Below are 18,821 nucleotides of genomic sequence, written 5' to 3' on the forward strand. Positions count from 1 at the left end.
CATCTGTAAGAACTACTTCACAGTCAGGGCAGCTAGGATCTGGAACCAACTTCCAAGGGAAGTGGTGCTGGCTCCTACCCTGGGGGTCTTTAAGAAGTGGCTTGATGCCTACCTGGCTGGGGTCACTTGAGCCCAGTTTCCCTCCTGCCCAGGCAGGGGGTCGGACTTGAAGATCTACAAGGTCCCTTCCGACCCTACTTCTATGATTCTATGATACTACTAACTTGCAGATGCTGATACCTGTTTTCTCCTTTCTGGCACCACCATCTAAGAATCAATCCAGATCAGTAGGGCTCCAAAGTCCTTGCTTGTTCCCCAGCAGGCATCTAAAATAAGAAAGAACTCCGTTAGGCATGACTCAGCTCAAAAGCTGCCCCTATGATTTAACCCAAGATACCATAAGCGTTGTGGAGGGAATTTCCAAAGACCAACTTTGGCAGCTTGTAGCTTCAATGCTGTTCATGGTATCCACAGGAAGCAACCTCAGTTGACCTCAGCTCTAATAAAAACAAATTACACAGGGACTCTTTCATCCAGAAGGCACTTTACCTCCAGGCCTGTCTTCTATAGTCACAGTCAAGAAGGTTGTTTAATTAGGACCTGAATACCCAATTCCACTGGCACAGCCTGTAATGGCCATGGATATGTCCACACTGGATGTGGAAACTACACAGAGTATTTTTCTACCTGGAACAGCAGCTTCACAGAAGTGTTCTTGAAATGAGAGCAGGATTGTCCATGCTCATTAAGGATTTTGAGAGATCCTGTACCTATGGGGAACCTGTGTTTTATATCAAGAAGCAGCATGGGGGAACCAGGGGTAAAAAAAACAGTCACAAGCCAAGTCAGTTGCTCAGCCACAAATGCTGAATCTCCTTTAGGTGGGGGAACCCCCATGATAAATCTTGTTGCTTGTGGCACTGAGAAAAGTCTGCTTTAATAAGCAACACCTTTACCATGCACTCTGGAAAGGAGCATCTGGCATAGCTTTCCCTACCAGTATCCCCACCTGGCAGCAAAGATGAAGGAGCAGTTTAAAGGCCTTGGCAGTTCCAGATTAGCTCCACCATGCCACAGATGTGAATGGTTGATCCTGGGTGTCGGTTGTAGCCGTGTTGGTCTAAGGACATAGGCAGACAAGGTTCCTTGGGTGAATCTGATATCTTTTATTAGACCAACCCAAATAGTTGGAAAATAATTATTAAGCAAGCTTTCGGGTTCAAAAACCCTTCGTCAGGCTAAGGAAGTTTCAGCAGTTGGTATGTGCTCTTCCTGGATGGAATGAAAATTAAAGAAGCCAGCGGCTGGGCTGGTATGCATACAAGACAGGCAGTCAGTGAAAATGTAGACTGAGGAGTCAATGGGTGAGAGACAGGCAGGGGGGGAGGGAGAGAGAGAGAGAAAGAGAAGGGGGATGAAAGTGGAGAGATACCCGAGGAGTCAGATGTCAGGCAGGTTATAATGTGTCATAAATCCAATGTCTATATTTAGTCCTAGACATTGGATTTTTGACACATTATAACCTGCCTGACATCTGACTCCCCAGGTATCTCTCCACTTTCACCCCCCTTCTCCGCCCCCCCCCCCCCCGTCTCTCACCCATTGACTCCTCAATCTGCATTTTCACTGACTACCTGTCTTGTATGCATACCAACCCAGCCACTGGCTTCTTTACTTTTCATTCCATCCAGGAAGAGCACATACCAACTGCTGAAACTTTTTTAGCCTGACAAAGGGTTTTTGAACCTGAAAGCTTGCTTAATAATTATTTTCCAACTATTTGGGTTGGTCTAATAAAAGATATCAGATTCACCCAAGGAACCTTGTCTGCCAATGGTTGATCCTGGCAGTTTCAGAAGTTGTTCATAGGTGATTCCCCCCCTGGTCTAAAATGCTTTGCTTCATCCCAACCCTGGACCTTCAGCTGTCACGTGCTTTCTGAACTCAGAGTCCTAGTTGCACAGAGTCCCTTACCCAGTGTTATACAACCTAAAAAGCAGGTAGCAGACGGAGTCAAGCTGGAAGATGTTAGCCACATGGTTCACTCAGGTGCTTTCGAGCCCCTTTAAATTCTTCTTCCTCCCTGCAACCATCACATGGCTACCCTCTGCATACATCCATAATCTGGGTTAAGGACAAATCCCATCTCTGGTCTCTCCCAAATCCAGGATTTAAGAACTCTTTGGAAATTCACTGAAACATCTCACTGTCTTAGAGACATTGTGGCAAGCTCCCTAAGCGAGGCCAAAACTTCTCAGAGCATAAAAAGACTCCAAGAGAAGCTCTGCTCTCCAATTCCATGCCAGTAAAGTCATTTTAAAGGACTTGTGTGCCTTTTCTTCAGGGTGATAGTGTGAAAATTGCTGGAAAGATATTTACTAGTAACTGGGGTTCTTTAAAGCTGTTGCTATGAAATACATTGCCACAAGAGTTTTGGGAGGGATATAAATAAAGCTTCATACTTTAGAGCCTAAGCCAGCCGCTGTGAAATGGGGGGGGGGGGGGGGGGGGGGGCGGGGGATGTTGAAGGAAATTTCCCCCTCAGCAGGTTATTCCATAACTACTTGTGTGGCATAGTTTCTTACATTTTCTTTATAGTTTACTGAAGCCCCATGTAGCCAACATGTCTACAACTAACTAACAGGTTAATTTAGGTTAGGGATGACAATAAAGTTAGCTCAGCAAACATTATCTTAGGGATAAATGTCATCCAAATACGGCAACTAACAAAGCTTAGATACCCTTTTTTCTTAAATTTTTCAAATACAGTGTTGTTCCATAATAGAAATATTTTAGGTGGGGCTGGGCCACTGCCTCTTACTGAAGTTGTCCTAAGCTTACCATTATATAAACTATTGAAAATAGTGTTATCTCTGGCAAACTTTGAACATTTCAGCTGATATTTTCCATGCCTGGTTTCAGCTAAAGACTGATTTTTTTTTTTGATTTTTTTTTTTTTTGGAGAATTTCTTGCATGTCTGATGATTACAGCCTGAGGTGTTATCTTTGCTAGTAATTTTTTCTGAGATTTGGCTATAGATTTTTGTTGTTGTTGTTGTTGTTGTTATTGTAAAGTAACTAGGGATTAAAACAGTATTAGGGTCTGATTTTCAAACCAGGTTTCAATTTTTGGCAAGTGAAATCTTGTATCTACCGTGAACAGCATCTACAGTTTTGCAGCTGCAGTGAATTTCCAAAGACACAAATTTCAAGAGAAAGATGTGAATGCATATGTAGCATATTGGCACAATTCATTTCAGGTGCAAAATCATCTTCATACCATACTGTAGTGATCAACAGGTTCAATAAACACAGGCACCAGTGAATAAGAAGAACTACACAACGAGTTCTATTCTGGAGCAGTAAGCAATGCCCGCAGACCCTGTCTGTCTCTGAATAATTCTTAACTGAGGGACCAGTGGCACTCTCTTAAATTAGTGAAGGTCTCTAAATTATAACTATCACTACATTTTCTCCTCTTAATAACTGCATAAAATTAACATAAAATTCCATTAACAACCGTCTGCAGAGGAGACGTTACTAGAACTCTACTCTGGAATTAGTCTTTACCATTCACATTACCACTCACCACCCCCCCCCCCCCTTTTCTGCAGCTCTTTTAACAAGTCTGTGCATCTTTCAAGAGGTTTCACCTTTCTTCTCAGACTGATGTTGAAGTATCAGATTCAGTTTCTGAGTTCATTTTGGTGGGAAGCTTTTCCTCCAAGTAGTCATGGACTTGAGACCTTATGATGGGATTCAATTGACTTGCATTTCTGGCAGCTGTGCTTCTGCACATAGAACAAAGGTAATTACTTACAGACTGCTGAGGTTGATTTCCTACGTCTGCATGATGGTATATGTATTTGTGTGCATAGGTATGTTTCTTCCCATAAGGATTCCTTGTTGTGGCCTGGAATAATTGGTTTCTTCCTAAAAATAAATCTATCAAGATTTGGGCCATGACAACCAAAGGGGGATCATCAGAAGGCATAAATGTTGTGTCTTTTTGTACTATGAGCACACACTTAACCAGATTCAGTTTTTCACAAGCTGTCTGGCTCCAAATTGGTGTCACCTCCTTAGGTGTCACTTCTTTGATTCTATCCTAGCTACATACAGTTTTTCTGGTATGCTCTCAGCTGTATTTAGGGATGGATCAGGAGGAGGGAGGGTGCACTGATGCTTACACTCCCCTTTGATTCCTGATCCACCCAAAGTTTAAAACCAGCTGTTTGGCAGTGGCAGCAGCATGTTCATCACCAGGCAGTGCTAAGGGAGTCAGTTGACTTCAGGCTCATTGGAATCTACCTGATCCCTTCTAAAGTCTTCACTCCACAGGTGTTAACAACTCTTTCTTCTTCTTAATGGTTTTGATGATCATCCAATCATGCTATCCTTTGTTCTGCAGTTCTTATGTCTGTCAGCTGCTCCTAGTAATGAAGTTCCAATTTCCCTGCCCTGGACATTGTTTTTAACTAATTCCTGTGGAGTTATATTTGTTTTTACTTCACTCTCAAACTGAATTATATAGTCCAAGGTCCCTAGTGCATTGGTAAAGCTTCAAGTTTATTTTAGCTGGAGAAAAATCTGTGTTGTGTTATATGTGATGATGCACCTCACCATCTGCACCCCCCTTTTCAAAATTCTATATCCACCAATGACTGTATTCACTTGAGATTTTTGTGTTCGGGATCTGCAGCACCTGGCAAAATGGTTCCTTTTGATACAGGTAAAACAGCTTTCCAAATGCAGCAGCAGATTTGGGTCCGTGCTGCCTTCCACATTTGCTGCATGTCTGCCTGGGAGCTCTCCCTCTCTTTGAGAGCTCCTTACCAATGGAAAATTCCACTGCGTGAGATTGCCTCTTCGGGCCACATTCTTTCATGCCTATTGTATGGATGACCCCATTTGGTTCATTCGGCTCCACAGTTTCTGCTGCCTGGCACATTTGGATAGTCCTTTCTAGGGACCAATCTCCCTTACAAGAATAGCTTTTCTTGTAATAGACGGTTTTCAATGCCATAAATAATCCAATTTCTAATCGGAGATTTTGTCAAGTTCCCAAAAGCACAGTTCTTACTCAGTCTCTATAGCTGAACTATATTTCCCCCGTTATTTTTTTGCTCATTTAAAAAAAATCCATCTTTCAAGAGTCCCATTCTTTTTTGTCATGCAGTACTCCTGAAATTTGGACAGTACTTTACTTAATTTCATATTTTTACCTTTTTTGAAGGTAAAGGTGTTATAAGCAGCCAAGACTGCTTCCTCTACAACATACAAGAACTGAGAATTTGTCATTTTTCTTTTCTGCCCCTGTGGCTGCTAGCAACCACTCAAACCTTTGTCTGAATGCCCTCCAGTTCTCTGCTATATTGCTCAACAGTAGAAAGGCAGGTGGAATTTGCAAGACTTCCACGACTAACTGTCCTTGGACTGTAACTATGCAGGCAGAGCCCTTGTCCTTCCACATGGAGGCATTATTCCCCTTGCACTGTTTCCAACTTCTTTTTTCCATTTTGGATCTCAAATTGTTTCAAGTTCTTTTTCATTTGCCTCTCCTGCCACCACGTACTAAATCACCACCTTCTGTAAACAAAGGCATGTATGAATGAGAAGAACTGTACCACAGGTTTTATTCTGAAGCAGTAAGTAACCCCACAGACCCTAAGTCTCTCTGACTAACTGACTAGCTAGTTAGCTAGTTCTTAACTGAGGGACCATCTTCTAAACTAGGGAGTGTCTCCTAATTATAATCATCACTAAACATAGAATACATTTTCTGTATTTTAGTGGAGTAACTTAAATTTTCTAATGTAATTACCAATTTCAGACCAGTTACTAGTAGAGTAATTACCTAAAGGTAGGTAAGTTGAAGACTCGGATACCAGTTATTCCCTCATATAGAAATCTTTTGTTAGGATAAAATTCATACCTGATGTAATTGCTAAAAGCAGGAATCAATTCAAAACATTCATATTTGAGAAGGCTGGCCCATGTGTTTAAGGAACTGTGAAATGTCTTTTATCTCTCTGGCAGACAGTTAATGTTCTCTTCAGACCTTTGCATATATGTTTTTACAGCTTTATCGACCCCTGGGTTGTTTCAATCTTGGGGATCCTTACAGTCGCTTAATGACAACAAAATACAGAAGTCTACACGATCCCCACTTGCGTTCCTACTACATGCGCAAAGATAACCTACGGAAATTGAAAAAAGGAGGTTACATCACCCATGACAATAAAGTAGGTTTAATAATAAGTGCTACAGATCTATTTGTGTCAAAGTAGTCAGTGTAATCCAACCCTGTTCTCACCAAAGGCACTAATTTCCATTGGGAAAACAATTAGGAGGCAGGGTAGATTTGCACATCATAGACTAACTAAAGTAGAAAAAGATATAGCGCAAGCTTTTGGGGGCTAGAGCTCACTTTATCAGATGCTATGAAAAGATGTTCAGGGAATAGTGTAAAAGAATAAAAAATTACACACAGAGTATATGAAAAAATAAGGCCAACACCATATGCTCTGGAGATTCTCACTCATATTCCAACCCATACTGTCCTATAAGAGTCTTTCAAGAACAGGATGAACATTGCTGTAGGCAAAGAGAGCTGCTGCCATGGTAAATGCATCTGACAGCTTTCTTTGTACACACTATAAAGAAGATAAAACATTAGCAAGCACATTTACCATAATCATAGAAAATAAGGATTGGAAGGACCTCAGAAGGTCATCTAGCCCCCTGCTCAAAGCATCCCCAACTAGGTGACCCCTAACCATCCCCAAGGATAATCCTATGCTGAAAAGGGGTTTGATGCTATGACTGCACCAACTAGGAGAAAGGAGGGAAAATAGGGATGGTTAGGGGTGGGAGCAAAAGGTGTTACACTCTTGGTCTAGATGGCTGAAACATGCATATGTGACTTCTCATGGGTCCCTCCTTCAAAGGATTATGTGGCTCATTGGACTGCAGCTCCTAAACTGGGGATGAGGAGCTATAGTTTACTCAGGGAACTATAGTATTAATACTGTGATTGAACAGGACTGCAGCAGACATTCCTAGTCACCATTTTTTTGTTGGTCAGGTAATATGCACACTAAAGGAATTCAATGAATACAGACAGTATCTGACCACCCTCAAGATAGAGTCTGAAAACAATTATATCAGAGAACAAGTAAGTAATTCTATTGTTTTGTACCAAAGATAGGCCCAAAATAGCAATCAGATTGTAATTCCTGCAGAGCTTCCCCTTGGGGCTTACCAACAAGCTACCTTGAATGAGAAGTTTTCTGGGGAGGTTACCAGGGCATTGAGAACAAACTGGCTTGTGTCTAATGGAGTGCATGGCTTACAGACATAATGCCTGAGCGTGGCAAGCCAGGTCACTGTTACCACCATAACTGGGAGGGTTCTTGGAAGCTTGGAGATGGACAACATTCTAGCAGTCGATTGGACATTGGAAGATCAAATGCAAACTCTTACAATGAAGTGAAGGAGAAGGCTATGGACTAGACAGTGTCAGAGCACTGGCAGGGAGGGATTTGCTGTGTCCTAGAGGGGTCTTCAGAGGCACAGGGCTTCCCAAATGTGCCGCCAGGTACATACTTCCACACTCCATGGTTACATCCCCATGACCAGGAATATTTGTGCCACTGATAGTTGTCCCCAGGGAACACCCCTGTATGTGTGCTCAGGCGCATGGCAAGTTATCCCAAGTGGGGTAGGGGAGGGTGGGGCCAGCACCTGGACTCGCCCCAGCAGCTTTACCTGGGGTCCTAGTGGCTTCCTGAGGCTCCAGCAATGGAAACACCATGTATCTGGGTCCATGAAGGTAGTTTTCCTTAAGTGTTTCCAGGGATAACTGTTCTTCTGGCGTAATTTAGTACCCACCGAGGTGCTGGAGCTTAAAGCCCACTTTATGGAAATGAGAGGCTCCTACCTAGCTTGCTTCTGCAGCCATATGGCTGAGGGCAGGCAAAACTTGGGGGCATCCAAACCCCAAGACTCCAGGCTTGGGTCTGCACATAGGATACCTGCCAAAAGACTTTGTAAATATTTGAAGCCCCTGGTGGGGGTGGAAGATGTTTGCCGGTTGTAGGGCCGCTTATGATTCTGGGCTGATTCACGGATTTGGACTTGATTTGGCTGGGAACATGAAACGTTTCTTTTAAAAAAATAAATAAATAAATAAATCCTGGAGCACAGAGCCTAGCTAGCAGCTTGAGTGTGGCTCTGGCCGGCTAGGCTACAGTTTTGGGTGGTGCACACTGCTGCTTTTTTCTGGTGCGGGTTTTTTTTTTTTTTTTACACCAGGATCTCCAAACGTCAAAAACAACCACTGTGCTGCAAATTCACAGTGCAATGACCACCTTTATGTGCAGGGCATGGGGTTTGCAGCAGCACAGATGTCCTTCCTACAACTCACGGCACACCCAGAACTTGGCCCAGTGTACCAAGACAGTTTGCTATCCTACATGTGACACCACCAATACAAATATAATAACAAGGAAAAGATTGAGTAAGCCATTGTCAGCCTGCATCCTGGAGAAATCTTACACAGCCACCAAAGAACACATCCCTCTGAACAAGCCAGACACTGCAGCCAACCAAAATACATCCAGCATATTCACTGGAGAACGGTATACACTGATAGGACTGAAGAATGACTTGAGCTCCTCAGTCTAATCAGAAACCATAGCTACAACAACCTATAATGACGTGATTGGGTCAGTGCCTATTTTCTTGAAAGGCAGTCTTTCCAGTGCCATTAATGACAATATTAAATGTGAGTGAATATTTGGTTGTCTAGGAATTATGATTCTAGACAGTGGTAACTAGAGGAAGCCTCCAAACAATTAGAATTGTAAGATAAAAAAAGCAAATGTTAAGGGCTTGTTTTCAAGCAGTTTGAACTCACATTAGTGCCAAGCAATTACTTGTAAGTGCTCAGAAAACCTGGATTCTGTGCCATACTTTTAGGGAAGGTGACACTGTAGGGTTCATTCCAAACAGGAGACTGGATCCTCTAGTTTTAAGTACAAGTCTAAACTCAGCTTTCATTGTGGGGCTGCAGTGGTTCCTCTGTAAAGGTAGGCAAGGAGAGGCAGTGGGAGAGCGTGTAAGGGCTGCAAGGAGCCTTTTCTTGCTCCTTGACCTCTGGGGCTTAGCCAAGATAAAATGCAACCACTAGCACTTGCAGTATTTTAAGTCAGGGCTGGGCAAACATCCGACGTGGCCACAGGAGCTGCAAGACTGAGGTATATGACCAGATTCCTACCCCTTGTTCACATGACTTCAGGAAGGAAACTTACCAGTGAGGACCACTCTGCCTACACCACTCAGCAGGCATCCCATTGCTCTGTTGCTTATCCACACTTGCTAGTGGTTCATATCCCAGTTTCTGCTTTAACGTGGCTAAAAAAAGAGTTTGTCTTATCCAGATATTTTATGAAAGGTGGGTGGAAATGCCCACAAAAGAGTTCTGAGCACAAGTGGGGCAGGGAAGTGGTGTGGTAAACGGCAGGTTGCTCACAGAATCATAGAAAATTAGGTTGGTAGGGACCTCAGGAGGTCATCTAGGCCAACCCCTAGGGGTGATGCGTAGGAGGTGCATGCAGGTGCACGTGCACCCCCTGAGCATGGCAGCACACCCCCTACAAAAAGGCGCACCCTGCGGGCGGTTGCCACTCAACACCCTGCCACCGCCGGAGTCTTCAGGCAGCCCGCGATCCTCGATGGCTGCTGCCACCACTGCTGGCAGCGGCTGCGGGTGGTCGCCAACCCTTGATCAGCACTCACCACCTTCCCCCCACACCCACCACTACCGGCGGCGTCTGCTGGAGCTGCCCTGCTTACCACTGCTGCGCTCCCACCACCGCGCTCCTGCCACCACCATGGCCCCCTCAACCGCCAGGCACATGAGTCGTTCATTGCCAACCCCCTGCTCAGAACAGGGCTATTCCCAACTAGATCATTCCAGCCAGGCTTTGTCGAGCCAGGCCTTAAACTCCAAGAACGGAGATTCCACCACCTCTCTAGGTAACTCGTTCCAGTACTTCACCACCCTCCTAGTGAGAAGGTTTTTCCTAATATCCAACCTAAATTTCCTGTGGTGTAGCTTGAGACCATTGCTCCTTGTTCTGTCATCTGCCACCACTGAAAACAGGCTACCTCCATCCTCTTTGGAGCCCTGCTTCGGGTGGTTGAAGGCTGCTATTAAATCCCCTCTCAGACTTCTCTTCTGCAGACTAAATAAGCCCATTTCCCTCAGCTTCTCCTCATACTCAAAGGGGAAGACACTGTGGATCTGTAGTTGGCCTGTGAACTGCAGAAATTAGATGCCCCTGCTTACCTACAGAATAAGGTGGATGAAGGGGAGACTTTGGCCCTTGGCAAAGTACAATTTTCTGTAAATCATTTGAAGTCTGTGAACACAGCCTGCTGTGCGGAGAAAGGACTTTTGGTAAATTAAGACCTAAAATCTGGTCCAAATTTTCAGAAAGCATTGGCAAAACAAGTGACCACATTACAAGAGCCCAGTGAGCTTCCAGAAGGGGCTGACACCTCTCATCTTAGGCAGTGGCTGCTACAAGAAGAAAGACAAGGTTTCCAAGACCAGGAGAATCTGATGAGCAACAGGTACACAACATGGAATAATATATTCTGTATTGCTTTACAGAATTCCTTGAAGGATTGGGCATCATTATTTATACATGCTCCATTATTAAGTAATTAATTATCATTAAAATGATTAATGTTCCAGGAATGAATTGTGTGTGGAACATTGTGAAGTTAATGTAAATTCTTCAGATGTTAAATAAACAGTGATCCAGGCAAAGATGATGGTAGTGCCAGCAATGTGTAAGCAGAAATTTGATGTGAAAGATAGCCCCAGCTGATTCTTACCAGTCATTTACATTTTTCTTTAAAAGATATGTAGAGGCAATCAGTAAGGAACTGGAAAAAATTGAACACATCGCAAAAGAAAAACGTCGTCTCGAACAGGCCAAACGAGAAAGAAAGCAATGTGAACAAAAGATAAAGAAACAAGTTCTCCTTTATAGAAAAATGGAGGTTAGAAACAAGACATACTGAAAGACAGTATAATTGTATATAACCTATATACCTTAAATAGGCAATTGGCACATATTTAACATTGCCAGCAGCCAATTAATTTACTAGAATGTCCCTAAAGATTTTGAAAAACTTGATGAATATGGCCCCAGTTTTGTGCACACTTATGCATGGTTTTAACAAAAGACACACGAGTCCCACTGAGTTCAGTATTTAAGCCTGACAGACTTTTAGACTTCACATTTCTGGACAAACATGCCCTTTGGGTGCGTGAGTTTTACAGCTACCAGTCCTAGCACATGAAGCAGGGACTCGCAAACTGCGGTATGTGCACTGCTGGTGGTATGTAAGCTTGATGTCCTATCCATTGACTTCATGTTTTTTTTAGACATTGGCATGCATGAACCAATAAGGTTCTGGAGCCACTGACTTAGACATCTGTGTAGCTGTAGGTAAAATCCTGGCTCAAATGCAGTCAAAGGTAAAAATCCTATTGAATTCATCAAGTTAGAGTTTACCCTAATCTGTATCCACCAGTACTGAGAGTCTGAACAACGGGATTTGTGCTAATGACTGCTTGAAACAAATACAAATGGAATTTTTCTGAATACAAAATTCTTCCCACAAGGTGGGAGCATAGGCTCCATTAAAGAGCAACATCTGTGGGGTCACATCCAGGGTGGAATCAAAATGTGAAGGTTTGCAAGTTTATACAGGGCATGGGTAAAAACAAAGTCCTTATAAATGGTCATTCTGTTCTACTGTCAGCCCAACAATCTCACTGCTTTGCGTGGCAGTAAATACTACTCAATTTTTACAAAATTATTTCCCAAATGTGTTTCCATGGTAATGCCACTGAAATCAGTGACCTGATGCTAGCAATGAATTTGGCCAGTGTCTTCAAAATGTACCAATATCAAACAAACAAAAAATATCAGTGAAAGAAACAATAGAAAAAAAATATTATATATGCCCCAAAGAACTCAGCATACATCTTGTTGTTTCCTTTTGGTGCAATAAATTTGTGATGCTTAGGAATGGAAGACAGAAATGTTCCTGCTGCTGAGAATTGGAGAGGACTTGAAACGTGAAGCAAGAATTGCCGAATTCCAAAGGAAAAGAAGAGAAGAGAAAACTAAAAAGGTGCCTTCATTATTTCTGTTAAAATGCACATGTCTTGGTAGGAAGAACCTAAAAATTAAAACCACAAGAACAGTATCTAGAGGAGTTAACAGAAACAGTGTCCACTACAAAAATCCTTACCAGCTACCCATACTTGGAAACACTGAGGTCTTTGGGGTATGATACATACCTCCTCTGATAAAGATTGATCCACTTGTTCTGGTGGCATTTTGCAGGGTGGAGGGGGAAGAGTGGAGAATGAAGAGATGGTGTTAGGTTAAAAGTTTTGACCAAAAAAAAAAAAAAAATGACCTGCATGGTGTTAAAATTCATCATATTTAAAATAATTTGTTTTGTACATTCTAGTGCACTGTAGGAATTCCATGAATCTCATAGGAAGTCCTTTATGACTGGAGCAGCAATGTTTTTTTAACTTCCTTAAGAGCCTCTCTCGTGTTGAATCCTATCATGAGCTGAAGTTCTAAAAGACAGTGAAGTCATTTTAATATCTAAGATATCTAATAACTGCTGCTGGGGGAAACAAAGTGTGAGCCAAAACAAGGGTGCAGAATGAGTTTCCCTGCCCCAAAACAAATACTGATTGAGGGTTTGCAAAGCTGCTGAAGAGGCATCAGAATGGGAATGGCAGCAGACTAAATAAAGCATTTTCAAGCACAGGGTATGTAGAAGACTGGGTATTCATTTGGTCAATGTTAATGGAACAGTGTTACTAGCCTTGTAGAGATTTCTTTCTAAGGTACACAGTTCCTAACTTACACAGTTCATTATTTATTAGCATGGGCAATAGCAACAGAAGGATAATTCGGAGGAGATCAGGTTGCCTGATCTCCTCCGAAGAACTTTAAAACTAGGCTCAATGGGAGTCAGGGAACCGGTGGTCGAAGAGAGCCCAGGGTTGGTAAACCACAAACAAGATGCCAGATCGCACCAGGTAAGTATTAAGGGGTCGGTAAGCCATAAACAAGGCACCAGACCACACCAGGTAAGTAATAAAGGGAACACACACCATCAAGGCACAGGGGCACCAAGAGCCCCCTTTGGGGGACTAAAATGTCTTTATACAAACTCCAGGAGTATGGGGAACAAGCAAGAAGAGCTCACACTCTTGCTTCCTAGCACCCGGTATGACCTAGTCGAACCAACCGAAATGTGGTGGGATTCTACACACGACTGGGCGGTAGGCATTGAGGGGTATAGGTTGTATAGGTGGAACAGAGTGGGGAAAAAAGGTGGGGGGTAGCACTCTATGTTAAGGAGCAGTATACATCTTCCACCATTAAGGCGGGGGCGGAGGAGGGGAACACCGAGGCATTGTGGGTCAGGATCCAGGGGGGGTCAGGGAAAAAGGACTTGGTTGTGGGGGTCTACTACAGGCCTCCTCAACAGGATCAAGAGCTAGACAATGTATTCTCCGGGCAGCTAGCAGACCCCACACAGGCGAGGGAGGCGGTGGTCATGGGAGATCTAAACTACGCAGATATCTGCTGGGAGGAGCAGACTGCCAAAAGAAGCTGCTCATGGAGGTTCTTACACTGTGTGCAGGACCGCCACCTAACCCAGGTGGTGTCTAGTCCCACCAGGGGTAACGCCTTGCTTGACCTGGTCTGAGCAACAGGGGATGATCTTGTGGGGAACATGCGAGTTCATGGTAGCCTGGGAGATAGTGACCCTCACTTGGTTGAGTTCACTATCCAGTCCCTTCTGATTCTACAATCTATGAATTATATGTGTACCATAACAGAATTATATGAACTGACGTATGTCTGAATGTAGTCAAAAGTATGAATTTGCCAGGGTACCAATTAGATTGTAAAGTCAAGCTTTAACAAACCAGATTTGCTAATTCAGAGCCCCCCTCTCCAGCCCTGGCCCAAGCCCTGCTGTGCAAGTGCCCCCCCTTCCCCACCAGGCCCACACAAATCGCCGACACACAGGTGGGAAAGCGGGGTAGCAGTCCCTCCTGCCTCGGGCTTTTTGACTGTCTACTTAGCCAAGCAGAAAAGTTTCAGCTACCTAAATTATATAAAACAAAGAGAAATGCAATCAATGAAATTGTCTCACCTCTTTTTCTTGATCCTGGTAATCCATGGAATAAGGGGGAGACTGTCCACGCTGTCTAGTCCAAGTCAGGTACCAAGTATCGTGCATCTTTATAGGCTGAGAAAGTCTGAAGTACCACTCAATGACTTCAAACCTTTTTTCTGAAATGCTGAGGAAAGATAGTCATTGTGTTTGGGGTTTTTGTTTTATCTGACACTTACAAAGAAGCCCCAGATTTCTGCTCTTTCTGTTTTCCTGGTGTTTCCATCCGTGTAACAAGATTTCTTTGATTCTTCTATGGAGATTTTAAGTTTTCATTCATTTCAAAGACTGTAGTTCTGTGTTGACTCTCAAAATTAATGAGAATTCCCTCTTCAGAAATAATTTCCTATTAATCTTCCACTATTTATTTTCTTTATGTAACAGTTCATATCATTACCAGAATGCAGCTCCAATTCAAATAGAAAAGAATCAAGTGTATTTCCTTTTAATATGAGACATATTCTAAATGGTTTTGATGTAGAGATTGCATCAGATTTCATAAAGGCAGGCAAAAGAACAGTTTCCAGTCTGAAATGTAAGGAAAAATTATTTAGATGTTAGCAGCACCAATAAGTTTGATTGTCCCAACTTCAGTTGCATTAGGTCAGAGAGCAGGCTATTTCTAACCAATTTAAACTATCAATTTCCCATTTTAACACTACAACTGGTTTCTTTATAACTTGATTCATTGTAATCTATCAATCTCCATATAAAGCAGGCCTTTAGAGCTATACAAAGACAAAGGGTATTTATACACATGCTTGGGGAGGAGGGCAGGGCAAGGGCTCTTTTATTAGAGCAGCTCCGAGAGACAGTCTAAATAAAGCATCCCAAGTGTCTCGTGTATCAGCAGCATCCCTGCTCTTAAAAATGGTGGCGAGGGACCTTTATCTAAAGCACGAATGCAGTAATTACCATGCTCTAGTAGACTTGATTGATGTAATTACAGTGCATTGGAGCAGCCTCGTTGTCTATGTATAGATGCCCAAAGTAACTACTTCTGTGTATGGAAATGTATACAAGATTCTTGACGTGGTAGGGAAAAGTAATTTCCAGTTTATAATTGTTGGGAAATTCAGATTCTGAATTCAACTTACACAGGTTTCTTACAAATAAGAAGTCCATTTGTTGAAATTGGATTTTGTCATCTGTTTTTCTGTTTCCTAAATGGAATTGGAACTGAAAAGGTGCTTTTTAGGGAAGAATAATTTGGGTTGAATTTTCCTGTCTCTATTAATAGTGACAGATTAAGTCATTTTTTATTTGAAAACTAGAAGCAGTCATAGGTATTCATTATTGTTAATAAAACCAAAGCATATTTTATATCTACATATGTTACACTGATAGCTAATATATTTAATTATGAAATATTAGAAAAGTATGAACTGAAACATTATCAAAATATCATTGCGTTCAAGATTGTTCTTTTGTTCTTGAGATCAGGAAACTTATGTTAAATACCTAATGTTTTTCTTTAATTCTGTAGAAGAGAGTATTGCTAGAGAAAAAAATGGCATACCACCTGAGGAAACTGCAAGAGCATTCTTATCAAAGTGTAGCATTTGAAAGTCCTGTAAAGAGCCTGGACAAGCTTTTATCAGAAAAACTACAGATTAAAAATGAAGGTATCTATAAGACAATATGTACAGTCTTCTGCCTTTGCCTTGCATGCCAGGTCTGCAAATGTGGTTACTTCTCACTTCCAAAGCATTTATCTTCTCTGAAGTCCCTTGTAAAGAATTTCCCTCCTTTTACATCTAATTCTGCATTTCTCACAAATATAGGAATCATACAATTCATGGCATAAATTCTTTCTAACATTCTACTCTCTCACGTTTCTTTTGTGTAGCAACAAGATATTTAAAATGATATATTGATGTTTTTCCATCCTCTAGAAGAATGCGCAGTCGGCCCCTCTTGTCCATCTTCTGTTCTCAGTGGAAACGATGTTAGGAAAACTTCATTCTCTTCACTAACATTGGAATATGATTTCATGCAGAAAAACAGAGGTTCTTTACAGGTATGAAATTCATCACCCACGCAAGTCTTGAACCTAAAATAAAAGTGACATAATGATACATATCTAAAAGACATATTGTTTCATTCAGAGTTTAAAGCCTGAAAGTCTAATTAGATCACCTAGTCTGGTCTTCACTATGACAGGCCGTCCAGTTCGACACAGTTAACTCTGTATGGAAACCAGGATCTTGTGTTTAGATAAAGCATCTCTCACAGACCTCAAGAGATTGGAAATCCATCACTACCTCTGGTATTTTTTTCTCCTGGTTCAACACGCTTACTGTAAAAAAACTTGTGCTCAGCTTCTTATATGATGAATGTGCCTGGATTGAGTTTCCAGCCATTGGCTCTTTCTCGACTTTTTCCACCAGTTTATGGGGCCCAGTAGCACCCAGTATTTTTCCCTGTGGGGGAAAATACCCTATAAGCAAGTCATGTCTCAATCTCCTTTTAAAGTGAAACAGACTGAGCTTTTTAAGTATTTCCCTGTCTGGCATTTTCTCCAAACTTGAGCCTTTTTCTGGTTCTTTTCTGTGACCTCTCCAGTATGTCAACAATGCTCAACAAATGTTGAATGGATATTCAACAATGCAGAAAACAGAACAAGGATGCAGTGTTCCAATACTGTTCTCATCAATGTCATCTACAGAGGCAACAATCACCTCAACCCTGTTCATTACTCCTGCACTTATATGTTGAAGGATTGCTTGTCCCAATTGCAGGAATTTATACTTTGTCCTTACTGAATTTTATTTGGTTAATTTTAGACCATTTCTCTAGTTTATGAAAATAATTCTGAATTATAATCCTACTTTTCCAGCATGTCTGCAACCTACCAGCTTGATACAATTTGCAGATTTGCTAAGTGTACACTCAATCCCATCTTCCAAATCATTAATTTAGATATTGAACAATGCCAGACCCAGGACAGACCCCTAGGGAACCCCACTTGATACCTGCTCTTATTCATTAGGTCTTAGAATGTCCTCTATATAATGACATAAGAAAAAGTATTTATCACCATTCTTGCAGAAACTAACATACTTCTCAAATAGAGAGAAATTAATATGGCTCCTCCAGCAAACAGATTCATATTTAGTAAACCATCTTGGAATTTTTGCTTACAAAGCTGAAGCAATCAGCATTAAACATCCTTTACTGTTGATACGACAGATACATTTTATCACTATATTTGTTTTTATTGTCTTGTGGGCCTATTCACAATATTTTTATAGATTCATGATCTGATTTATCACCATATTTGCACTTGATTATGTTAATTCTAGGAGTAGGAATAATGCTTTTGTAATGCTCAACCCTATTTTATTATTATATTTGCATTTCTGTTATTTCTGTTTACATTTATATTATGTTTGTATGTCTGTTATGTTGTTTTTGGGAGCATGACTTTCAGCCAGAATCCTTAATAAATCAAATTGAATTGAATGAATAGCTACTCCCAATTAGACATTTGGACATTGATGACTATTCCATAAACATGATGATTAAGGTTTCTTTTACATATTTAATTTTGCAGAAAGACTCAGATTGTAGTGAGATGCATTTGGACAACAGCCTAAGTGGGAAATGTGAGACAGGTAAGCATTGAGCTATCCCAGCTATAGCCCTGAGCTGGATATTACTGTGGCTTTGTACATGGGGTTACTGTAGCAACAGGAGTGAAGGCTGCATGGATCTTTCTTTTGCAGTAGCTCATAGCGTCTCCAAACTTTTGGGTTGAAATTCTTGCTTATGCTAGACACTAAAGTTTTAAACCTTACACCAAAAATAGCCAGGCTGTTTTCAAGGACAAAGCAAATTAAATTATATTTTTTGCTATTTATCAACGTTTCTAACCTTTTAGAAAACTTTTGCACCTTGGCTAGAAATAGAGCTCTGTCCTGCTGTCCTGCAGACAGTTTGCAGGCTCTGTACTTGAAATCATACAGCCCAAGCTCTAGTCACTTGTCTCCTAGGAGTTGCTCTTAATTCTGTGATCTGCACAGTAGCAGGGTGCAAATGCTAAACATCATGACTGGGCAAAATTTTCCAGCAAAAGCAGCTCAGCACTTCAGGTGGAAGGCACCAGTGAATTGTAACTCTGGTTCTAGGGCCCAACCTTTCCTCCACAACAGTTTTGTTAGGACCCTGTGGTAAAGTTTGCAGGTTGGTCAGTGTTTGTGTTATCACCTATGTACGATGGTTCTCCTTCTGCGTGCCCAACTTCCACCATCAGTTCTGAGACCCCCTCCATGCACTGTGGAAATGCAACTGCACGTAACTGCATGGAAGTTCCCATTCACAACAGTCTCTCAATACTCTATTAGCCCCATGAAAACTTGCTTTAAAAGGTGGATCTCATTGTAATATGAAGATAATTGTGGAACAGGTAGTTGATGGCAAGTATAGAACAAGGACGGGTTCTCATTTAGGATCAAAACACTATAATTGACTTCTGTGCGGAGAGTCCACCACCAGGCTACTCGCCATATGAGTGCTGA

General features: G+C 41.8%; 1 protein-coding gene across 1 annotated transcript; it reads left to right on the forward strand.

Annotated features, from left to right (window-relative positions):
- The first annotated feature begins 6,087 nt into the window (after window positions 1–6,087).
- LOC132249181 (fibrous sheath-interacting protein 2-like) lies at window positions 6,088–15,803 on the forward strand. Its single transcript, XM_059723526.1, has 4 exons — window positions 6,088–6,245; window positions 7,088–7,177; window positions 10,502–10,641; window positions 15,788–15,803. Exons 1-4 carry the CDS (start codon window positions 6,135–6,137, stop codon window positions 15,801–15,803), a joined length of 357 nt encoding a protein of 118 aa, XP_059579509.1. The 5' UTR covers window positions 6,088–6,134.
- Window positions 15,804–18,821: the final 3,018 nt, after the last annotated feature.

This window comes from Alligator mississippiensis, chromosome 3 (assembly GCF_030867095.1).
Source record: "Alligator mississippiensis isolate rAllMis1 chromosome 3, rAllMis1, whole genome shotgun sequence".
NCBI classification, from domain to species: Eukaryota; Metazoa; Chordata; order Crocodylia; family Alligatoridae; genus Alligator; species Alligator mississippiensis.

Bases quoted from the DNA above. Each gene is read 5' to 3' on its own strand.
- LOC132249181 (XM_059723526.1), top strand. From the start codon at position 6,135: ATGACAACAAAATACAGAAGTCTACACGATCCCCACTTGCGTTCCTAC. The intron at 6,246-7,087 runs GTAGGTTTAATA...TTTGTTGGTCAG, and splicing joins ACATCACCCATGACAATAAA to GTAATATGCACACTAAAGGA. The intron at 7,178-10,501 runs GTAAGTAATTCT...CCAAATTTTCAG, and splicing joins ACAATTATATCAGAGAACAA to AAAGCATTGGCAAAACAAGT.